At 36.9% G+C, this 26,200-nt stretch overlaps 1 protein-coding gene across 1 annotated transcript; it reads left to right on the forward strand.

The window, feature by feature from the left end:
- Positions 1-24: 24 nt before the first annotated feature.
- On the forward strand, positions 25-25,382 carry LOC126819219 (lipoamide acyltransferase component of branched-chain alpha-keto acid dehydrogenase complex, mitochondrial). The gene is made up of 11 exons (XM_050547133.2): positions 25-135; positions 9,216-9,339; positions 11,752-11,824; positions 12,348-12,532; positions 13,457-13,572; positions 13,807-13,882; positions 14,334-14,650; positions 15,474-15,551; positions 17,631-17,822; positions 19,683-19,754; positions 20,895-25,382. Exons 1-11 carry the CDS (start codon positions 73-75, stop codon positions 21,060-21,062), a joined length of 1,464 nt encoding a protein of 487 aa, XP_050403090.1. The 5' UTR covers positions 25-72; the 3' UTR covers positions 21,063-25,382.
- The last annotated feature ends 818 nt before the right edge of the window (positions 25,383-26,200 follow it).

Consider the following 26,200-nt stretch of genomic DNA (forward strand, 5'->3'; position numbering starts at 1 on the left):
CTCTAATTACACATTTTCTAGAGACCGATGTAGTAAGGTGGATTATACGTATAGGCCTATACAATACGATCTATGATGGCACAGACCCTGACAAGACGTGCTTTGCAAGCATGTGTAAAACGAATAAGAGAATCGGTAAGAATCAAAGACAAAATGTGTCATTTTGAAAGACACCTATCTCCATTTGAATTTATAAATGCCAATAAAGACTGGAAAACATTCTGACAGAAACACATAATTACTAAATTAGAGGCGAGATAAAACAAGGTCAATGCCATTCCATAGGCCTACTCGAATGATAGTTATTATTTAACTTTGCTTAAGAGTGTGTATTACATTTATAAAAATAGTGATAGTTTTACCAGATCTCACATATAAGACATTACCCACTTAAGGCCTGAGCATGCATATCTTATTTGGAAAATTGATTTTTATTTTATTGACTTCTCCACAATAAATAATAATATTCTGATTCTCTAGAAAACTGTTTTAGTTTCAGCAACAAGACCATAATATAAATCAGTGACTTTTTCAGTGTTCCGATTATGATCGTGACTGTATTGGCCAATATATTTCGCTGTCAGAATCTGATATCGGTAAAACTGATAGTAGGGCTACACATATTGGCACATCACTAATTGGAAGCGTGACCCAAATGGTGTTCCTGTTTGATTCAAGAGATAAAATGGTACCCTGTGTTTCACAATTAACAATGACATGTATCTACATCAATTATCATGACATTTGAGTCATTTTAATGGGTAATATTTTTGGTAATCGGCTGATTCGGACCATGGCTGATTCGGACCTGGCTGATTCGGACCAGATTCTTAATTGGCTGATTCGGACCAGACTTCTGGCTGATTCGGACCATGACAAGGTTCATTCGGACCATTATATTTGATAATAAGACAAAAATGGCTGTAAATAGTTTAATTATAGTGATTGATTAATTCAATACCAATGAGATAAATCATGGAAAAGATGCTTCACATTCTTGGCTGATTGGGACCAGATTCTTGGCTGATTCGGACCATCATAAGGCTAAATCAGACCATTATTTGAATGACAAGAGTATTTAAAATATGGTTGCATGACAATAAATACTACAGTATTATCAAATTGTAACCCAATATCAAATAGCTGCAAACCAGTATAATTACTGCAACGAATAACCCCATATCAAATAGCTGCATATCTGTGATAATTTGTAATGAATGAAGTTAAAATAAGGAAAGACAATTGTTCTTTGTATAATATATTAATCAGTAAATATCATTTTATGGGGGCGAAATCAAGTAATTCTTAAGGTGTATACCGTGGTAACGAGACATTTGGCGGTCAAGTTCAATTCCTTTACAAACCAATATTTTATTAAAACATACACATATTTAAAAATATTTCGTATAAAAAGCGGTAATAAAATGTTTTTGATTAAAATACATATTTTATTAATACACATTTCAAAATGTTTCATATAAAAGTCCAAAATTAAAAAAACCTTTCATGTAACAATGTAAAAATAAAAAACAAGACAACAAAATAATTATTTACAAGCTCTATTATGACTTAATTTACAGTTGTGCTTGTTTTTTTTGTTAAATATTTTTTACCTCTTAGATTTTTTTTTTACCTTTTAGATTTTTTTTTGTTACTGATATTTTAATCCATGTAGATGGTTTCACTATGAATTTCATATATTGACATCAAGTTTACTAAATGTCATTGTGCTTGATAACGATGAGAGGATACTTGTTCGTCGTTCGTTCTTGGTGTTTAACGTCTGCTTCCACATAAGTGATATCGGAGACAAGACATAGGAGAGCCGAAGCTGATTCCTGTTTTTTAGAATATGATTTTGCAATCTTTCCATTTGGCCTTAGGCCATGGATTTGGTTTAGTGGGAAGTTCTTCCCTTCATTTAATATAAAACATATCGTTTGGTAGATGATCTCGTCTGCTTCTGGATTGGTAGATGTCATCGTTTGGGGTTAGTGTTTAGGTGCCAGGCCCGTCTTATCGTGGCCTCCCCTTACTCCACTATCCCACTCCCTGGGTTTGGTATCAGTTTTATTTGCGGAATAGTGTTTAGGTGCCGAGTTCGTCTGACCTTAACTCCCCCTTACTCCACTACCCTGCTAGTTTGGTAGATGTCATCTTTGTGAGGTTTGTGTTTAGGTGCCAGGCCCGTCTTATCGTGACCTCCCCTTACTCCACTATCCCACTCTGTAGGTTTGGTGTCTGTTTTTGGTGGAATAGTGTTTAGATGCCGAGTCCGTCTGATCGTGACTCCCCCTTACTCCACTATCCTGCCAGTTTGGTATAAATCCCCTATGTAGTTTAGTGTTTAGATGCCGGGCCCGTCTAACCGTGACCCCCTCTTACTTCACTATTCTACTTAGTCCAACTGTGTCCATTAGGACGTGGATTTGTTAGAAGATTTGCAGTTTCAGATCTGGTCTCGGGAAGAGTAGGTTCTTAGTGTTGAATGGTATGTTGTTGGTCTCAATTGTTCTCACTAGTTTCCTTCTCTCCTCTTCGTATACCTCGCAGTCTACCAGGACATGGTTGGTGGTACATTCTTCTCCGCACTCACAGATGATGACTTGGAGTTTGTAGTCTCGCAGCCGCTCTTTCACCCTTAGCTTCGATATAAGTCTACAAATATCTCTTCTAGGGTGATTGAGTGTTGTCTTTGTGTAGATCTTGTCATCCAGCCGGAATGTGTATGTGTCAAGTTCAACGAGATTTAATTCCCAGATTGAATTTACCTTTCTTTTGACCATACTGTAGATTTCCGTGGTGCTGTAGTCTATGGTGCGGAGTGGTGCTGTGTCCTTGAGACCTTCATTGGCGAGTCGATCTGCCTCCTTGTTTCCTCTAATGTTGACATGTGATGGAATGCACACGAGTTCTACTTTGCTTCCCTTCTCTATAACCCTCTGGTACAGCTGCCTGATTTCCAAAATGACTTCTGGTCTTGAGTCCGAGTTGTCATTTTGGATTGAAATCAGACTGCTCAGAGAGTCGTTTGGAATGACGAACTTACTAGTCTTTTGATGGGAAATCCATGATATAGTGTCACGAATGGCCACAAGCTCTGCAGTGTACACCGAACAGTTATTGGGCAGTTTCCTGCTTATTCCCTGTTTCCCGTTTGGCAGGTATATTCCAAACGAGCTGGTGCCCCTTTCAGGATTGCGTGAGCCATCCGTGTACACATGGTCCCAGTCATCAGACGGCCAGTTGTCTTCCAGGTGTTCTAGAGAGAAAGCATGTGCAGCAGTGGGGTTGTTTTTCTTGTCAGTTTTCTGTAGTAGATCTAGATTAACCGGCGGTATAGGGAGCGTCGAAGGGGCGATCGCTGGGGGATCGTGTTCATTTATCACAAGCTCCCCCAGTTGCAGTTCCTTGATTGTTTCCCTGATACCCTGGCCGAAGCTTTTGTTTCTAGGATCTCTTACATATCTTGTCTTTTGTAGACTGACAAAAGTAGGGGATCTTTCGCCCAGTTGCGAGATCTTGGCCCTATACCTTGTCGCTAGTTCTTTTCTTCTTAGGGATAGGGGCAACTCCCCGGCTTCCTGTAGTAATGCCTCTCTCCTAGTCCCAAGCCCTACGCCGGTCGCAATACACAGAGCTTTGTATTGGATGGTGTCAAGCTTACTTAAGAGTTTTGGCGCACAGTTCATGAAGGCCAAAGAGCCGTAGTCTAATACAGAGTGTATTAGAGCACAATACACCATCAATAATGTAACTCTATTGGCACCCCATGTGCTGCCCGTTATTTTCCTCATTAAGTTTAGGATTTTGGTGCATCTATCTACAGTCTCGTCGATGTGCGGTTTCCAGGTCAGCCTTCGGTCAAAGATTACGCCAAGGAACTTGGTTTGGTCTTTAAACTCGATGGTTTTCCCGTTCATGCACAGAGTCATTCTGTTTATCCCTCTATCCCTGCTTACAAGCATGCCGACTGTTTTCTTCTCCGAGACTTTGAATCCCCAATCGTTTGCCCATGCCATGAATTTGTCTAAGGCCTTCTGCATGTTCTTTTGTAGTTCACAGAAGTTCCTCCCTTTCCTCCATATGATACTGTCATCAGCAAATTTCCTAACTCAGTTTTGGCGTCGAGGTAGGAAGATTTCTGTATGTCGTTGATCATGATATTGAAGAGAGTGGGACTGATAACCGACCCCTGAGGCGTGCCATTTTCTAATGTTTGCCCGGCACTCAGGAATCTGCCTACATTCACTTGTATCCTTCTATCGCTCAGAAAGCTTTTGATCCACCGAAACGTTATGCCTGTTATACCAATACGTCCTAACTTGAAGAGCAGCCCGTCTAGCCAGACTAAATCGAAAGCCTTAGTTAAATCTACGAACACGACACATAACAGGTTCCCAGAGAGGAGTGCCTGCGACATGACTTGCTGTAGACTCACCAAGTGGTCCGTTGTTGAACGCCCTTTCCTGAACCCGCTTTGATTTTGGTCGATCAGTCGGTTGCTCTCCAGATAGAACTGTAGTCGTATGTTAACCATTGTTTCCAAGGTTTTGCACAGTGTGGATGTCAAGCTTACTGGTCGATAGGACTCTGCCTTTGTTCTCTCTTTACCTGGTTTTGGAAGAGGGATGACGTTGGCTTTCCGCCATTCTTTGGGTACCTCTCCTGCCAGCCAGGATGTGTTGAAGAAGTTTAGTAGTATCCTTTTGGCATTTCTAGGCAGATGTTTGAGCATCAAGTACTTTACTTTGTCCTCACCAGCCGCACTAGCCTTCTTGAGGGAAAGAGCCTTATTTAACTCCTCCTCAGAGAAGGGTAGATTGATTAGTTTAGCCCCTTCATTAGGTTCATTTCTAATGAAGGGTGCTGTGAGTAAAAGATTTCCTTTCTCTTCAGGAACTCTGGTGATTGGTTTTCGTCCTTGCTTGCGTCGGCGAAAACTTTTGCAAGTAGATCTGCCTTTTCATTGCCGTTGGTAACGTACTCATCTCCATTCTTTAGGTTTGGTATGTTGAATGATCTGCGCTTCCCGTTCATGGTGTTCAGCTTCTTCCAGACGGCACCTGTTTGCGTGTTTTGATTCAACGCATTACAGAATGTCATCCAGTGTTCGCTTTGTGCCTTCCGGATGGTGTCTCTTGCGGCGTATTTCAACTTCAGGTAGTTTTGGTGATTGACTTCATTGTAGTGGCGTTTCCGTAGGCGTAGTGCCTTCTTTCTTTCGTTAACGGCCTTCTGACATTCTGGTGACCACCAAGGTTTTCTAATCCTTGATTGCCCTCCAGAAGTCTTGGGAATGGAGTCGTCTGCGGCTCCTATAATAGCACTTGTGATGTTGGCTGCGTACACGTCGATGTTGGCATCGATGATGTCTTCTTCTTTCCACCCAAGGCAGCCTACACGGAAGTTAGCCCAATCAGCCTCTTTTATTTTCCAATTGGGTTTCCCGTTATAGACTTCCCTGGTTGTTTCACATTGGATGCAGAGTTCTATCAGTAGATGGTCGCTGCCAAGTGTTTCATCTTCGTGTACTTGCCAGTCGCAGCGGTTTGCCATACCAAGCGTACAGAGCGTGAGATCCAGGTGTGAAGGTGGGGCATTTCCTCCAACAAAAGTAGGGCTCTCGTCGTTCAGTACGCATAGGTCGTTCTCTTCTATTATTGAACATAAGCTAATCCCCCGACAGTCATTCCTCGGTGACCCCCACAGGACGTGTTTTGCGTTGAAATCCCCGCAAAACACAAATTCGCCCTGAGGAAGCTGGTCGAGAAGTGACTGGAAGTCAACTGGTTTTCTCGTGACATCTGGGGGTACATAGACATTCACTATTGTCAATTTTGTATTATTGCTCAATGTGATGGCTATGCCCATTGCTTCTAGAGGGTCCTCTACGTCAAGCGAAACAGAAATATAATTTAAGTTATCACTGACGTAGATGGCAAGACCGCGGCCACGTGTCGTGCTGCCCGGTCTGTCCCTTCTCTGACAAGTGTATCTGGGCAAGTAGATGTCGTTCTTAGTTGGTAGTAGCTTGGTTTCTTGGAGGCATATTACATCTTTCGGGTGATGTATTTTCTCAGCTCAGCACATCTGGGAGCCAGTCCATTAACGTTTAGTTGTAGAACTTTTACCTGGCCCGCCATGTTGACTGTCCGGATGGATGCCTCTCTGTCTTGTCTATTTATTGGTCAATTGGCGTTTCGCATTCCGTAGGAGGTACCTCATTAGTGTTCGTCTTTGGTGTTAAAACCGGCAAGCAACTGGGCATATCGCCAGTGCTGTAGTGACGAACATGAGATATCCTTCTACGGAGTGCGAGGTTTGCCGTTTGATCAGCTTTTGTGGTTTCTTCGTCGTCGTCTTCTTCTCTTGATCTTTTTTTTACCGTGTTGATTGAATTAATCATGACACACAGGACATCGGTGTTGACCATGTGTGTCTTTATTTTGCCGAGTAGGGTTGCCATCTATGATACTTGTCGAAACGTCCTGCTTTTAGAATAAAACTAGTGATTGTATCCCATAAAAACTGTGTTCTGTTACTTCCTGATCTAGGCAACCCGTCTTCATTAGCCCAGGTTAGGAGCAGAACAGTAGGACGTTAAACTCCATTTCATTTCATTTGATCTAGGCAAGTGTTGAAAGCAATACACTAAATTGGCTGACAAATGTATATAACTTCGTTAGCAATATACACATATACACATGAAATGAAGTTAATTAAATCACACTTTAAAGTATAAAACTCAGGTAGCAATATACAAGAACCTAATCACACCATTTATTGTTAATTAATGACAAGCCTAGTAATCCAATAAACAATCAGATCCAATCACACAAATTCCCCATTGTGGCTGTCAGTAAAAGATCTGAGTAATTTTCATGTAGTAATATAGTACATTTTCCACGATGCTACCTGTTTACTTGTTAAAATTGAGTCTATAAATCTATTATATTTATTTTCTTAACAAGGTAGAATAAACATTTTGATTGTTTTTATACACATCATATTCAAATTTCTGTTATGCTACTGTACTGCTAGTATACATTTTCAAATTTGTATGACTTATTGAAATTAACATAAATTGTAGCACTTTGGTCCTTGAGGCAATTTTGGGTTATTTGCAAAATTGTTTCTTCACTCTGTCCATAGAGTCTAGTCTCACATACTTAATGAACGAGAATATATAGTTATCAGTGATATTTTGGTTAAATCATAATCATTGTCAAAATATCCATCAAATTCTGGCTGTTTATTGACCCATGGTTGGTAGACAAAAATAGGTAATGTCTCCTATCTTAGTGGTGGGAAATAAAGAGTTTTATTCCTTATATGGGATGGAAATTAACGTCAAGGTTATCTTAGACCTGCAGAAATTAGGGGGTATAAATTAGGGTGTAGAAGCGAGTTGGATCAGAGCTCACCCAGAAATTCCTAGCAGCCATTATCATTGAGAACGAGGAACCTGCAAAGCCATTACAACTTAGAAATAAAGTTGTGAAACTATTTTATGCTGTAGTCTTGTAAAAGATCACCAGAAAATAAACACAAGAAAAAGAGGTGCGCGGAAAAAAAGTCACAGTAAAAAAGTCACAAATTTGCCTAGGTAAAAAAAACACAGAAAAAAGACACAGTTTTTTAATACATCTCAAATTCAATAACAATGTAAACAATACATATTTAACCTCTCATTACACATATGTTCATTACACAGATGTAATCAGACTGTTTTAGTCTTTAGAAATCAGCACATTTTGATATCATAGCGACGTATTAGCACATATGGCATATCAGTACTTCGAAAAAGAAGTCCTATAGTACTACAAAAATTTGTTTAAACAGTATTTCTATAACATATACACAATATATATAATGGATTCTGAAACAAGCTATGAAGTTTATAAAATAAAATTGGCATGTTTAAATTGCATAAAACGTATAATAATTTACATAAGATTAATGAGATAATCTCTGTTAATACAGTCACTGTGACATCAAAAATGGAATATAAACATAAATTGACGTACATAAAGCATAATTATATTAAATATCAAAATCTCAGTTTCTAGTATTTTTTTATTGTGTATCGTGTGGTCTGAATCGGCCTCATAGTGGTCCGAATCAGCCTAGTGGTGTTTTGAATAAGCCTAGAATGTGGTCCGAATCAGCATTGACTTTTGGTCCGAATCAGCCATGGTCCAAATCAGCTTGGTTTCATATTTTTTAATGAGTCACTATCGGTAATTGTATCTGTATCAGCCACTATATTTCGCTGTTGTCATTTAACATATATTATGCAAGAGCTAAATCTGCCTATTGCAAGTCTTTATTTAGGCTTCAGATGTTATAGAAATTATTAATAACCTTTATTTACACGCTCAAGCTTAAAATCAACTCTGTAGACCCACGGATGGCTTGGATACAGTTTGGATTTAAACGTTTACTGTTAGTCGCTGATGTCACTACCGGAAACTGGTGATGAAAGGCCTGCCAAGCGAGGCTACCATAGCCATTGAGCACTTAACTTGATAATTGAGAATATGTGGGTGGAGTTATCATCTGTCAATCAAATGATTCAGATTGCCAATTTTCATAGAGGGTGCAGACACAATTGATGCCTATTTCTAGTCCAAACTTCCAACAGTGACAATTCCGTTCAGAACAAAGTAATTTGACTGAAATTTTCAACATTTTCTTTTTTATCATCTATTTTTGAATTATTATAGCAAGAATGACCAACTCTTTATTAAACACTTAACTAATGTATCTTTAATATTGGCAGGCTACATTACTAAATTAAATAAAATTTTTGTTGTGTTTTTGTTTGTGTTTATTAAAATGGGTTCGTCCGCCTGTCCGTCCGTCCATCTGTCTGTCTGTCTGTCCGTCACACTTTGAGGATCGTAAAAAGTGGTTCACATGTTATTGTTTATAGTAGGTTTACAGCAGGATGGGCGTGGTAAGAAATCACTCAGACTCTACAACATGCAAGTCTATGACTGAGTAGGGATGTGGGATTTAATCACCGTAGAAGGTATTGATTACCGAAACATATCACAAGTAATTTTTTTTTATTTTCCAAAATTATTGGGGAGGGGGGCAAACAGAGGGCATACCAGATTTATGAGGGGGCAAATGCCCCCCCTTGCCCCCCCTTGACGCCGCCACTGCATGTAGTATTACTATCACTTGTAATAATTTCTAATTTACAGGCTTATGGTAGAACTATTAACAGTATTTCACCATGTTTTCTATGTAAAGGTCATTCATCTAGTAGTAATTTGGTATTAACATCTATATCTATAGATATTACAAGAAGTTTCCATTTATCATCATGTAAGTAAACACATATTTAAAGGAGCTACATCTCTATTCTTTGGCACCTAGAAATGGACACAACTGGGTCACAACACAATAATGTAATATGAATGTATGTAAACTGATTTACAGTCAATCGTTTCTGTTTTTACTGTAATTTCTAATCAGTTATGTTCGGCGAAATATGCAAAGAGTCCAAATTAAATGAAAGTCTTTGTCATCTGGTTATTCCAGTCTACATCGGTAGTATTCTCCTGTGGGATATGTTTAGCCTCATTCATTGAGTTGCTTCATTATAAATGGCACTTGAAAGCATTCTGACAAGCGATTTGTGTGCCAATTTTAAAATTTCCATTTTGTCTTAAATATTGAATACCAGAGGCCCATCTTTTCACGGTACGGTAACAACATCAATGTTGATTTAAATTGACCAATAAGTTGTGTTTGCAATGATCGAAGACTGTGGATGATATTGAGTTACAGACTTGCTTCCTTGCATAACGTATTCCTGACTCTGATCTGATGTCTATTGTTGTGTTACGGGGTCCTTCTGCATTTTAGTAATGAAAATAATGTGAAAATGATCGGCCAATTTCCAATCCATAACAAATTAGTCTGTACATTGACCTCATATTCAATATGTCTTGTGTTCTACGGATCGACAGGTAATTTCAATTATTGGGTGATAAAGGCCATATTTCATGGGGGGTCATGGTGGCTAAGTGGGTAAGACGCTGGCTTGCTAGCCTGGAGGTTGGGTGTTCGGTCCCTGCATTGGCCGAGAAAGTTCATCCAGATTTTCCAGCGTGGTTCCCCCGTGTCAGTGATGCAGGACATAGGGTCTGACAAGGACAGCTATCTAGTCATTTGGATGGGACAAAAAACCAAGGTCCCATGTACACTTTGGCATGCGCGTAAAGGATCCCTTGACAGTTGGAATTTGATATAAGAGTAGGTTGTAGTGCCGCTGTCTGGGCAAAATTTCCCTCATAGCACACTGTATGGCGTATGCCCGTCTTCATTAGCCCAGTTCGGAGCAGAACAGTTGGACGTTAAACCACATTTCATTTTTATTTCACACCATATTTCATTGACATACATCTTTAAGACCTGCCTGCTGCTCAAATGGATGATGAATGAGACAAAAAATTGTAAAATAATGTCTGATGTACTAGATAGAAATAAATGGATGTAAAGAATAACTGAAATTTTTTTTATTTTATGGAATTAGGATTATGTAAAGGATAAAACACTATTGTTGAGATAAAAACTAACAAAGAATTAACTTTGTAGCAAAAAGAATATATTGACCGAAAGAATTATTATTTCCAAGCCATCATTCCATTTCAACAATAAAGGTCTTGGAGAATTGTAACAAAAAATTGTAAATTGTCTACTGTAAAGTATGAGACACATATCTTTTAGGATTAAAAAAGAAATATAGTAAAAAAAATGTTACTTACATATATATGCACTAGGACCCATTGGTCAGTTCAGTCATATAGCATAAAACTGGCATATGATAACAGTGTAGGTTTTTGTTCATGCGGCTTAGATGTCAGCTTGAAGAAGATATTTTTATATACCCACATTATCATGTGGATGCCCAGTCGGAGCAGAACAGTAAGACGTTAAACTCCATTTCATTTCATTTTTCATTTCCTTTCGAAATTGTCATGTACGGTATTGGATTATGGTTCCTGATTGTACAAAATATCATGTTTTAGTGTGTGGACTGGACAATCTAGAGGTCACAATTTTTATCTGATTTTGATGAAACTTAAAATGCATGTTTATAACCCAAGGATCTTGGTTCCTTTCTATATTAGTGCATACTGGACTGTAACTTCCTGGATTATGGTCCCCTGATTGTACAAAAAATCTTGTTTTTAGCTTCTGGACTTTCTAGAGGTCACAATTTTTTATCCGATTTAAAAAAAAAATGTTCATATGTAACACCGTTATACCTGACAAGATGGAGGCTCGCTGTATGCAAATAGTGTAAAGTATGTAATATCAAGGTCACAATGTTTATTCAATTTTGATGAAACTTAAAATGTGTGTTTATATCCCAAAGATCTCGGTTCCTGTCAGATCGTAACTTTCTGAATTATGGCCCCTGAATTTACAAAAAGTCATGTTCATATGTAACACCATTATACCATAATTACGGTTGAGTTCAAATTTTGTGTAAATCGGACCGAAACTATCAGACAAAATGGCCACTCCCCATACACAAATAGTGTATCTATGTAATGCCAAGGTTGTGGACCCTCTAGCGGTCACAATTTTTATCTAATTTTGATGAAACTTAAAATATTTGTTTATATCTCAAAGATCATGGTTCCTTTCGATATTAGTGCATATAGGATTGTAACTGGATTATGGCAACTGCTTGCTTAAATTGTTTATCTAATATTGTGACTTCAGCATTTAATGCCATCAAAGAGTTCATTCTGTCTGATATAGGAGAAGGTATCAGAGAAGTTCAAGTACTTGAATGGTGAGTTGGCTTACAAAATTTAGGTCAAGAGGAACTTTCAATCATGATTGTTCAAGCCCAACCTTCACTTGTCAAGGGTGGCACATGCACACTGACAAGGAAAGTGTTGGAAAATTGATGTGCACATAGAAGAACCCTTGGCCGTTCGAAATCGAAGAAACATTGCTATCCAGGCTAAATTCCACATGTAACCATAGAAATCAAAATTACCATATGCTTGTCTTAAAATGACCAAAGAATTGCATTGATGAAACATTAAATCCCATTCCATGTTTAATAGTTCAGATGAGATGGAAAACTGAGAACCCTCAGACAGTTGGAATTCAAAATAAGAGTAGGCTGGGCAATATTTCACTCATAACACACTGCATGGCATATGTCCATCTCCATTAGCCTGGATGGAAAAGAAAAGCAGGACTTGAGTCTTCTTTTCACATATTTTAAGAATGTTCCTATGTTATTAGAGATTAATTATTTCTGAGCTACAGGACATATTGATATAGATTGGTGTCTATTTGAATAGGTTTGTTAAAGAAGGAGAGAAGATAGCACAGTTTGATCCAGTTTGTGAAGTAAAGAGTGATAAAGCATCTGTTACTATTACATGTCGATTTGATGGTATAATTCGTAAACTTCATTATGACGTGGATGAAACGGCTCAAGTTGGTAAACCACTTTTAGATATAGAGGTTGATAAAATAAAAGATGGTAAGTCCTAGTGCAGGTGATAAAAACAACCTTTATTAGATACAAATGACAAAATAGTGAACAATATTTTAACCTTATTCAAAATAGCAACAAGGTTGTGTATTCATAATAATGGCGTTTTTATAGTCTTGCCAAATCGCTTGGAATTTAGTGGAGATGTCATTTGACAGTATAGTCCATTTTAAAGCACTTTAGTGAGTTTGTTAAATGCGCTAATCAGCTGTAGTAAACAACTCTTCTGGTTGGACATAGTTGAAAAAACTACGTGATCACCCGATCAAATAGATAAATTGCACCTCAAGGTGATTTATGTGAATCGCTTTGGATGACTGTGTCGATAAATTCACTGATTAGGGTAATCAGTTGAAATTAGATGGATGTTAAAGATGAAAATTTGATTAAATGCAAATTACAAATGTCTAATCAGTGGTCGATGAAAAGGCCTTGTGTCTTATGACACTCAAATTATAAGAAATATTTCCTGTACATACACTTTAAAAGGCCAAATTTGAATTTCTGGGGCCTTGAACTCCCTCCCTCCCCCCCCCCTTCTCAAAAAAATAACAGTATAAAAAATTATCTTATTATTTTGTTTCTAAGAAACATGTACATGTGAGCTATTTGTTGGATGGATTGACGTGGCTGTTGAAATTGAATGTTATATTCAGGTCCATATTTACAACACAAATCACCATTGGCAGCCTGCCTTTTCAAAATTATGAACATATGATAAAGATCATCTCACATTATTGTCCAATTTAATGACCGACTAGTAAAACTTGTTTGTTGAAGTTGTGTCATGAATTATTTGTGAGAGGTTTGCGATAGGTATATTTAAATCAATTTATCTAGCTCTAAATGCAACCTGTGAATTCAGATTATCATCGTTCTAGTAATTTATAAATATAATATATATTATTATAGCACCAACAGACCATGTTGATGATGTAGAAGAAGTGCCATCTAGTACACACCAGACTATTAAAGGTTCTAAGGTTCTGGCTACACCAGCTGTTAGACGATTAGCTATGGAAAACACCGTAAGTTACCCCACCCCCACCCCCAGTAACATTTTAGATGGCAGCTTATATCAACAAGGGCTCTACAAATACTAAACATATAAAGCTTGCTGAAAACTTTTACAGTCCCATCTGTACACAGATAAGTCTCTCAGAGTCGAATTTGAGATGTATAATATTTACATCTGCAGAAGTATTTGATCCGAGAGGTATGTGGAAAAGATTATATGCAACAGTATGAATTATTTTTTGTAGATTGATTTAGGTGATATACAAGGTACAGGTAAAGATGGTAGAATCCTTAAAGAAGATGTATTAATACATCTAGAAGGTAATATATTTTGTCATCATACCCACTACATGGTTTTTTTTTAAAAGGATAACTATAATGTCTTTTAATATTTATTTTCAGTATTATTGTCCTTCATCTTTCGAAGAAAGCTGGTAACTATTAAAATGGGTTCATCTGTCTGTGTGTTGGTCGATCTGTCTGTCTATCAGACTGCTTTTAATTGAGCTGCAATGTTGAGACTTGGTGTAGGTGTTTATTAGGTTCTGCTGAGGCTAAAAAGAGAACAGCAATTTGCTTGGCCAATGCTTAGGGAGACTGAAACTTGGCGTACAGTTTCATGCCATCAATAACTTGACTAAGTTTGATAATTAGAATTTTCTGCTCAGGCAGAGTATAAATAAGCAGTTTGATTACTTGTTGCTTTGCAAAAAGATATATGTGCAATTAATTAAATACAGCATGAAGTTAATTATGTTAGAATTAATTTTAGGTGCTACACAACATTTAACTGAAATTGCACCTCTCCCAGAACAACCTGTACCAAATAAATCTAAATCTACTCCTGTATCTCGGGTAGCAGAACAGTCACCAGCTATAGTGCGACCTGTATTAGGTAAAGATAGAACAGAACCTATTAAAGGAATAACTAAAGCTATGGTGAAAGTGATGAGTGAAGCATTAACTATACCCCACTTTGGTTACTATGACGAATTGGATCTCAGTAATCTTGTACAGTTACGGAAAGAAATAAAATATGTTGCTGAAAAACGAGGAATCAAATTATCATACATGCCAATCTTTATAAAGGTGAATATGGTACAGCATTAAACTTGACCCAACTTTTTTATTAGAGCTTTTGTGGTTTTCCAAAATATGTTGAATATATATCTTGGCCTGTTGATAAATGATTAAAACTATTTATTGATATTTCTTCCTAGTTTCATATGAAAACTGATTTATCTTTCTAAACATATTATATGTGATGTTGTAGACCAGGAGCCCAGGGGACCAACCTAGCTGAAAAGTGTACCAATTTTTTCCTATATGTTATCAATGCATGTATATCTGGTATCATCAGAATGTAAGTCTGCCAGGTTTCCGGTGGTGGGTGTGGTATTCCACGCCCCAAAATGCCACGCCCCCAACTAGGCTAGATTAGTGGGCACTGTTCCTGTGTTCTAAAAAATTAAATTTTTAGCCAGGATGCATAGAATACTAATACCTAGCACGTATAGAAGAAACGATAAACTGCGGTTACAAGAAATTGATTTTTGGGCATAAAATGTTTTATGGGGTTAAAAATTCGTTTTTGAAAAAAAAAATTGTTCCTGAAACTGCAGAGTATTGCCTCTTCCATACGTGCTAGGTATTAGTATTTTATGCATCCTGGCACAATTTTTTTGACCACGGGAACAGTGGGGGGGGGGGGGGAATACCACACCCACCACCAGAAACCCGGCAGACTTACATTCTGATGATACCAGATATACATGCATTGATACCATATAGGAGAAAATTGGTACACTTTTCAGCTAGGTTAACCCCCTGGGCTCCTGTTCTATTGTGGCTGTTTATTGTAAATAACCATAGAATAAAATTTAAGAAAATGTTGGGTTTTTTTCTTTCTAAGGCTGCATCAATGGCATTAACAGATTTTCCAATTTTAAACTCCAGTTTAGATTCCAAATGTCAACATATAACTTATAAGGTAAGTAAAATGATATATTTACCTGTAGAACCTGATACAAAAGTTGTCATAACAAGTTGCTGTTGTGGTCCATACACAAATTTTATGGTAGTGGAATCTATGTTAATTACAGTTATTTGATTAAACATGCATTATGCAAGAGCTAAATCTGCCTATTTCAGGTCTTTCTTTAGGCCTGAAATGTTATCTAAATTATTAATTAGACATTAATTAACCTATCCAGGCCATAATCAACTCTAGATGGCAGCGCTAGCCTGCGATCTTTAGTGGATTGTAAGCCGATTTACTGCATAACTTTCCTTCTCTATTAAACGATTGAATGGATAATCGAGACTATGCTGTTTATCGTACTGACTTTAGTAATGATGACCGAGGCTTATGGGAATTTCAGTCGCTTAGTTCTCGTTTCATAGTGGATCAATTTGAATGAAATTTTCACCAAATTGCCTTTACATTATCTAGTTTTTAACTATTATAGTGAGAACTGCCAACTCGTTACCGAATCTCCCATAATGTATCTTGAATTAAAATTGAAACAATTGTTCGAATTATCTCAAAGGTTAATAAATATAAGTTGATAACACATGAAAGCTGATGAGAATGTCTTTGAGAAACTTACTGAGCCCACAACATTGAATAATTTGCTGTAAAGGGCATCTTCATACTTTTTGGCACTCAACTTGCATTACCAAATGTATTTGTCTTGTATTATTGTATTTTTTATCCACTAAAAACTTTCAGAATGCTTTTGACAACATGTTATTGTCATACATGTACGAGGGATGATTGATAAGAATAAGTAGTGAGTCTAACACAGAAAGAAACAAGAAATTCAAATCAAATGCATTTATTTTTCAACATAGTCCCCCTCCAATGTAATACACTTCTGCCATCGGTATTCCAGTTCTGTAGAAGTCTTTGTCTTGGGTGTGTAGAAAATCATTCACAGCGGCAATGACATCATCGTCAGACGGGAAATGCCTACCGGAAAGACATTTCTTCCGAGCAGGAAACAGATAGAAGTCTGAGGGAGCTAAATCAGGAGAGTAGGGTGGATGCTGAAGAAGTTGAAAACCACAGTCATGGATTGCTGACATGGCAACAGCTGATTTTTGCACTGGTGCATTGTCCTGGTGGAAAATCACACCTTTGGTCAGCTTTCCTCGTCTTTTGGTCTTAATATCTTGCAGCAACTGCCTTATAAGTGCTGCATAGTATCCACCCTTAATTGTTTTACCCTTTTAGAGGTAATCCACCATGAGAACACCCTCAGAATCCCAGAATACTGAGGCCATCAGCTTTCCTGCCGATGAAACAGTCTTTGCCTTCTTTGGGGTCGGCGATGTCACATGTTTCCACTGTTTTGACTGCTCTTTTGTTTCTGGCTGAAAGTGGTGGACCCAAGTTTCATCCATAGTAACAATTTGTTTTAGGAAGCGGTCAGGATCGTTTTCAAATAAGGCTAGATTCTCTTCTGACATGATGTGTCTTGAACGCTTTTGATCAGGCGTCAAAAGCTTTGGCACCCATCGTGCTGAAACCTTTGTCATTTCCAAAGTTTTAGTGATAATAGAATGAACTCTCTCCTGGCTAATACCAACTACCCCAGCTATGAATCGTTCAGTAACTCGCCGGTCATTCATTATCAGATCATGGATTTTGCGTACCATTTCAGGTGTTGTCACAGTTTTTGGTCGACCAGGGCGTGGTTCGTCTTCAAGGCTGTCTCGACCACGCTTAAATTCAGCTGACCACCTTTTAATTGTGGCATATGAAGGAGCATCATCTCCTAATGTCTCGACCATATCATCATGTATGGCTTTCGGTGTTAGACCCTTTTTATGCAGATACTTAATCACAGCTCTCACCTCGATATGGTCCATTTTCTGATAACAACAGACCCTACTTGATTGTTATGACCTGTCACAACCCAACAGTTTAGCCGAATGTGATGAAAGTTTGTGACAGAGCCGGAGGAACATAATAGTGCATGTGCAAAATGTGGTATTATTGTGTTGCACGGTTTTCCAATCGAGGTTCACTACTTATCAATCACCCCTCGTATCTGATTATTTTCAGGCATCCCACAATATAGGTTTGGCTATGGACACACCAGAAGGATTAACTGTGCCAAATGTAAAAAATGTTCAGTCTTTGAGTATATTAGAAATAGCTGGAGAATTAAATAGACTACAAAGTTTAGGAAGTGCAGGAAAACTTGGTTCTAGTGATTTATCTAATGGAACATTTTCTTTATCAAATATAGGAACAGTAAGTTGATTTTTTTTTAATAAAATGAAAAGTGGCATAAGGTGTTCTGGAAATAATAAATATACAGGTGACACAAAAAAAAACGTTCATCAATAAAAATCGAATAACTTTCAAAATTTTATTTAGATTAACACAAAAATTCAGCTACATTAGGTTAAGTCTATGTAGCAGACATCTCCAACGTTTCAAGTCTGTACCACAAAAACTCATTGTTTAACTGGCGCTCAAAAAATGTGCTGTAAATGAGCTCCCTGGTGCTGCAAGCACATTTGGATTCGGTGGGCAAAATTCTCAATGACCCTCCCACATTCTTCCCTTGGGATCGCTTTTATTGCTGCTGTGAATGCTGCCTTCAGGTCAGGGATAGTCTGGGGATTGTTGCCATACACAATGTCCTTAAGGTATCCCCACAGATAAAAAATCTGGGGCGTTCAAGTCCGGTGAATGCGGTGACCACTCAGGGTCACACCTGCGGCTGATCAGTCGGTCAGGGATACGCTACTGTAGCCATGCCAATGATTCGTTTGAGGTGTGGGGGGTGGCACCATCCTGCTGGAACCACTGGAGGTCCCAGACGACCCCTCTTCGTTATTCAAGTTTAGGTGATGAACGCTTTTTTTGTGTCACCCGGTACTATGCCTCATACACAACACTCATCACACCATATGGCAAAATGGACTGATAGCCTGGATGTGGGTTTCTAAAGTTGAAGTTACTTAGTTATCTTTAAGATAACATTGGTCATTAGTCAAGTCACCCTTTGAATTGATTAAATACAATTTAGTAAGTGCTTTAATTAATCTGTGTAGTGGGTATTGTTAATGCTCAATAAGTATATTTAATATTGAGCAAGTATTCTTTACAAGTATTTTTTAATAATATTTTAGTGAATAAAGTCCCTGGATCTGGGGTTTTATTCGATTTGGGTTTTGAGTAAAATTTCAGTTTAAAGGAGCTAATATTTGGGACCTAGAAATTGACACAAATTAGTCGCAACGCATATAATAATGTAATATGAATGTATATAAACTGATTTACATTCAATCGTTTCCGCTTTTACTCTAATTTCAAATCAGTTATGTTCGGCGAAATATGCCAAAAGTCTCAATCGAATGGCAGTCTCTAGCGTCTGGTTATTGGTTATTCCAGTCTTCACCGATAGTATTTACTGTGCATATGCCTAATGGAATATGGCTAGCCTCATTCTTCGAGTCCCTTCTTACAAATGGCGCTGAAATGCACTATGGTACATGATTCGTGTACCAATGGTAAAATGTTTAATTTGTCTTAAATATTCTAGCCTGGAGGTCGGGTGTTCGATCCCTGCATTGGCCGAGAAAGTTCATCCAGATTTTCCGGCATGGTTCCCACTTGTCAGTGATGCAGGACGGAGGGCCTGACAAGGACAGCTGTCTAGTCCTTCGGATGAGACGAAAAACCAAAGTCCCATGTATACATTGGAATGCACGTAAAAGATCCCTTGACAGTTGGAATTCGATATAAGAGTAGACGAAAGTGCCGCTGCCCGGGCAAAATTTCCCTCATAGCTCACTGTATTGCGTATGCCCGTCTTCATTAGCCCAGTATAGGAGCAGAACAGTAGGACGTTAAACCCCATTTCATTTCATTTCATTTGTCTTAAATATTGGATATCTGAAGCCCATCTTTTCCCGGTAAGATCACAACATCAATGTTGATTTAAATTGACAAATAATTTGTGTTTTCAATGTTGAAGACTTTGGATGATATTGAGTACTTAGCTACTTTAACTTAAATATAATGTTTCCATATTAGAATTAAAAGTCACCGTTTTTCATAGTTTTCACCCATATGTGTTTGTAATATGATTATTATTAATAGATTGGAGGAACATATGCTAGACCTATCATACATCCACCACAAGTAGCTATTGGTGCACTTGGAAAAATTCAGGTAGTTTGCATAAACTTATTTGTTGTCCCCTGCCTTTGTTCATCTGTCTGTCGGTCTGTCCGCCCGTCCGTCCTTCCGTCAGTCACTCCTTTTGGGACACAATAACTCTCTTTCTAATTGAGCTAGAATGTTCAAACTTGGTGTAGGTGTCTATTAGGTGAATGCCTTGATGGAGTTCGAAGATGAGAATTTCTGCTTAGGGTAAGCAGAGAGAAGCAATTTTATTGGTTGATGCTTTGGGACACGATAACTTTAGTTCTAATTTAGTGAGAGTGAGGACACTTGGTGTATAGCTTTATTACATCAATACATTGACTAAGTTTGATAATGAACATTTTCTGCTGAGGGTAAGCAGAGCGATAAGCAATTTGATTGGTCGAGACTTTTGAACACAATAACCCTCCCTTCTTATTGAGCTAGAATGTTCAAACTTGGTGTTGGCATTCATTAGGTGAATGCCTTGATCGAGTTCAATGATGAACATTGTCTGCTTACGGTAAGGTGAGATAAGCAATCTGATTGATTGATGCTTTGGGGCACGATAAATTTGGTTATAATAAGGTGAGAGCAATGAAACTCCAAATAAAGATTCATTATATCATTACCTTGACTAAGTTCGATGGTGAGATTTTTCTGCTTAGGCTAATGAGCGATAAGCAATTTGATTGGTCAAGACTTTAGAACATAACATCTCTGCTTTTAATTGAGGTAGAATGTTTAAACTTGATGTTTAAACTTGATGTAGATGCACACTAACACTATTTATGGAATAACAATTACTGGTTTATTAACATGCAACGTTTCCACGATGGATGATACTCTCGTCTTTATCAAGCAAATGATACGATGATACTCTCGTCTCTCTCTCTCTCTCTCATTGTGGGATTAAACCTCACTGCTGGCCTGTTTAAACTTGCCCTGTAGGCTGTAATTATGGAGCTAACACTGGTGACTGCTGCTGGCGGGAATATTAGTTGCCTTACAAGTCCTTTCGTAGAAGAGTTATTGCTCCGAATTTGATAAAGAAAAAAAAAAATCTGGAGGAATTTATATGAGAACCAAGTGATCCAAGCTTTAGCCTTCAGGATCTGTGTCTTATAATTAAATAATGATTAATTAAGATGATATTTTGTTCTTCAGGTTTTACCACGTTATGATTACCATGGTAACCTGATAAAAGCCCATATCATGAATGTCAGTTGGTCAGCTGATCATAGAGTTATAGATGGTGCTACAATGGCCAGATTCTCAAACAAGTGGAAAGAACTTATAGAAAATCCATCGAAAATGATTTTAGATCTGAAATAGTTGATATTTGATAGTTTATATGAATGAAATGAAATAGGGTTAAATGTCCTAGATAGTTTATATATGGTCTATAATGTTGTATAATATCACATGGATCTGTTTATAATATGTGTTTTAGAAATGTATTATATAATCAATGAACCAAAACTTTATGTTGGGTATGATTTATCATTGATATTCTGCCACTGTACAGTTGTAAAATTAACAATGATCACAATATTGATTGCATTTCTCATAGAATTTTCAGGTGAGGGCAAGTGCAACACAAAGAGTTATCATCTTTGCAATATGAAAGAATTATTTTCTGTGTAGCGGGAATATCGTGGGGGAGGGTGGGGGCAACTGGTAGGTGGCGTGGTTTCCAGACCACACTTGTTGATTACAATGAATAAGTTCACATGCATAAACTTTTTCTTTCGGTCCTCTGGTTTCCTCCCACTGCTAAAGACCCCAGAATGCAAACAAATTATTGAAATAAGATTATACCATATCATATGTTAGTCCCAAAATGACCTAGTTTGTGTTAAGTGAATGTTAAACACAATATATATATATATATATATATATATATATATATATATATCTGTCTCTATTTTTCTATTTCGCGAGTCAGTTACTCATTATTACTACATTATATTTTACAAAGTTGTGGTAAAGGGCATGTTGGGCCGTTTTCCTAAAACTTGCCACAGGGAAAGCCTAACATTCTTGTTGTCCACCCGCTTTTAGAAGAAAGCAAGGGGTCTGTCCATCACACTTTTTATATGCCCACATAGAAATGTGGACGTATATTGCCGTCTCCCCCGTCCGTCCGTCTGTCGTCCACAATTTCTTGTGAACGCTCTAACGCCAAAAGTTATCATCCAGTTGTTTTAAAATTGATATATGTTGTTTGCATTAGTGAGATGAAGAAGCCTATTTAATTTCAATAATTTTCGTTTATTATGTCTAGAGTTATGGCCCTTGTTTCACTTTGTTGAACCTTGTGAATGCTCTAATGCCAAAAGTGAACATCCGATCTTTGTGAAATTTATATGCAATATTTAAATTAGGGAAATGAAGAAGCCTATTGAATTTCAGCAATTTCCGTTTATTACTTCTAGAGTTATGGCCCTTGTTTCACTTTGTTTAACCTAGTGAACGCTCTAATACTAAAAGTTATCATCCTATCTTTCTGAAATTTATATGCATTATTTAAATAAGTGAAACGAAGAAGCCTATTGAATATCAGCAATTTCCGTTTATTACGTCTAGAGTTATGGCCCTTGTTTCTCTTTATTGAATCTTGTGAACACCAAAAGTTATCACCCAGTCTTTGTGAAATTTATATGCATGATTTAAATTAGTGAAACGAAGAAGCCTATTTAATTTCAATAATTTCTGTTCATTACGTCTAGAGTTATGGCCCTTGTTTCCAATGCCAAAAGTTATCATCCGATCTCTCTGAAATATATATGCATTATTTAAATCAGTGAAACGAAGAAGCAGCCTATTGAATTTCAGCAATTTCTGTTTATTACGTCTAGAGTTATGGCCCTTGTTTCACTTTATTGAACCTTGTGCACGCACTAACATCAAAAGTTATCTTCCGATCTGTATGAAATTTGCATGCGTCATTTAAATTAGTAAAGAGAAAAATCCTATTGAATTTCAGCAATTTCCGTTTATTACTTCTAGAGTTATGGTCCTTGTTTCACTTTGTTCAACCTTGTTAATGCTCGATTGATGAAAGTTATCATCCGATATGTATGAAATTTATATGCATCATTCAAATTTGTGAAACAGAGGTCTATTGAATTTCAGTCAATAATTTCTAGAGTTATGGCGGTTGTGAACCTTGTGAACGTTTGAATGACAGAAGTGATCATCTGATCAGTATGAAATTTATATGCATTATTTAATTTAGTAAAACGAAAAAGCCTGTCAAATTTCAACAATTTCTATAGATTACTTCCAGAGTTGAGACCCTTGTTTCAGTTTATAGAACCTTGTGAACCCTCAAACGGCAAAAATTATAATCTGATCTTGTAAAGACCCTCAATTACCTACAAAGGAATGAATATGCGACAACCCTTGTCGACCGCTGGGACGATTTAGCTGCTGTGGGCATATGTTTCGTTGCCTGGCAACCTATCTTTGGAACACAATAACTCTTCGTCTTATTGAGGTAAAATGTTCAAACAGATCTTTGTAAATACAGAATGGATTTGGACAGATATTCCTATTAGAGATTCATCTTTCATAATATTGTAGTTTCCAAATAATTCATGTAAAGAATCAGTGAGGCGTTTATGAGTACACATCCGAGCTGTGTCAATGGTAATTAAGGAATAAACATGGCTAATATGCATTCAGTCACTGTGACGTCATTGGCATTTGTGGGAATTAAGAATGTTTTGGATAATTGCCAAAGTCGTTTTAGGCGAGATCTATATTTCTGACTTTGAGTGAAGATGTCTCGAATAATTATGAATGGATTTGAATTAAATTGCTGTAAGTGTATAAAATAAACACAGGATGTAGGCACATATATACAATCTTGTTCTGGTCATTTATGTCCTCTTTAATTGTTGATTTAAACAGTATTTGAATACATTTTAGCGTGGATTTATCAGTGAATGATTTAGATATTGTCTGAAAAATGCAAATGCTTCTAAACAGCTTTAACTTGGATATCACTATTCCGATTTATAGGATATTTTGTTTCATCACACAGTATGTATCCGTCAGATGATATCGCTTATATTGCATAAAACAGTATATAGTTTCAGTATGATTTTCTTTTGATTTGTTTATATCATTTAGAAATGATAAATATCATACTAATGTTTTCTATTATATATACATGTAGTAACAACTCTTGATAAAGTTATGATACATTTGATATAAAAAAGAATTTGTATGAGAAATTTGCCTGGCCTTTGACAAGAATCGTTGAAAGCGCGACAAGACTGTCAAACTTTCTGGCATTGTCAACTTTGGACAACGCTCAGAACAAGGGTTTTGGCTTCAATGGCTTCATCTAATGGTTATAGAACTTCACGAAATTGGGAAACTATTAAGTTTTGTTGATTCATATTGTTGTTTTATTATGAACTCGATTTTTTACAGTAAACTTTATTTTCTCACAACTATGCTTTATATCTGAAGGTAGGCAAAACATCATGATTTCTTCATATTTTGGGATTATTTTATTTGTTTTTGAGAACTGGTTGTTAAAATATATAGTACATATTGAGATTATAGACATTTTTATTACATATATATGTATATATAGAGATTTACTGTGATGAACTGAAAAATATTGATACCATATCGAAGAGTTAGACCCACTTAATTTATTGTCCCCAGCCTTTCGAAGATAGCAGGGGACTATTAAAATGGGTTCGTCCATCTGTCTGCTCAGGGTAAGCAGAGTGATAAGCAATTTGATTGGTCGAGACTTTGGAACACAATAACTCTCAATCTAATTGAGTGAGAATTTCACACAAGGCGAGTAGGTGTCTATTAGGTGAGTGCCTTGATGGAGTTCGAAGATGAGAATTTTCTGCTTAGGGTAAGCAGAGATAAGCAATTTGATTAGTTGATGCTTTGGGACACCATAACTTTTAGTTCTAATTAAGTGAGAGTGAGGACACGTGGTGTATAGCTTTATTACATCAATACCTTGACTATGTTCGATAATAAACATTTTCTGCTGAGAGTAAGCAGAGCGAACAGCAATTTGATTGGACGAGACATTGGACACAAAAACTCTCCTTCTAATTGAGGTAGAATGTTCAACCTTGGTGTAGGCGTTCATTAGGTGAATGCCTTGATGGAGTTCGATGATGAACACTGTCTGCTTACAGTAAGCTGAGATAAGCAATCTGATTGGTTGATGCTTTGGTGCACGATAACTTTGGTTTTTATGAAGTGAGAGCGATGAAACTTCCTCTTCTTGAAAAGTTTATAAAATATGGTTGCGTTGTTTTTCCGTAGAAAATTAATACGGTTGCCTTCTGGTGCCATATAGATGCGTTTAAGTTTAATTTGTAATTTTTTATATGAACATTTTGTGTAAGATAAAATTAATCTATTTTCAAGAGATTTATTTTTATTATAATTACTCAAGGCATTTTTGTAAAGTTTATATTGGGAAGTACAAATTTCATTGAACATAGCTTTATTTAAATATGATGAACCTTCTATTTTATTTATACAGAAGGGTGATATTATTTCCATAAGGGTCCGGGAGAATTCGTCAACACTGTTATCTATTGAAGTTTTCGACCGGTCATTTAGGGTACAACTATCAATTAAAACAGGCTGATAATATTACTCAACTGATTTATTTGTTCACTACACCTACGATGATCCCATTTCTGAATAACTTTAGTTTTGAGTATAATACTATGACGATTAATAATACTAACTTCCGAGCTATTCAGATTGAAGTTCAGCTTGATACAAAGTGGTGAGTGGTCTGAAAACTCATTAAACTGACCAGATTCAAAACTTTGTATCAAATTAAATTGATCATAGCGCATCAATGAATAATCGATTAAACTTGACCCTTTAACACTATTAAATGTATAAGAACCGTTCTTGTCAGACAAATATCTTCCGTTTATTATTCTTAAACCAGTTGCTTTACGGCAACGCGAAGTTGGCACGTTATTCGGGATTCGCCAATTATAACGAATATTAACGAAGCACGTTATACGGGATTCGCCACTTAAAGATACATTATGGGAGATAAGATAAAGAGTTTGCAGTTCTCGCTATAATAGTCAAAAACTAGATAGTGTAAAGGTAATTTGCTGAAAATTTCAGTCAAATTGATCCACGATGAGCCGAGAAAGAAGCTGGTGAAATTTTTGCATAGTCTAGGTCATCATTACTAAAATCATTAATATAAACAGCATAGACTCGATTATCCGATTTTTTTTATTTAATTGTCAAAGGCCGTTAGCGGCATATAGGAATCTAATCCAGCCAACATCGAAGGCTAGCCTTGACATCGAGAGTTTATTATAGTCTGGATAAGTTAATTAATGTCTAATTGATCATTTAGATAACATTTCAGGCCTAAAGAAAGACTTGTAATAAGCAGATTTTGCTCTTGCATAATGCATGTTTAAACATAACGATCTATC

Source organism: Patella vulgata, chromosome 4 (genome assembly GCF_932274485.2).
Source record: "Patella vulgata chromosome 4, xgPatVulg1.2, whole genome shotgun sequence".
NCBI classification, from domain to species: Eukaryota; Metazoa; Mollusca; class Gastropoda; family Patellidae; genus Patella; species Patella vulgata.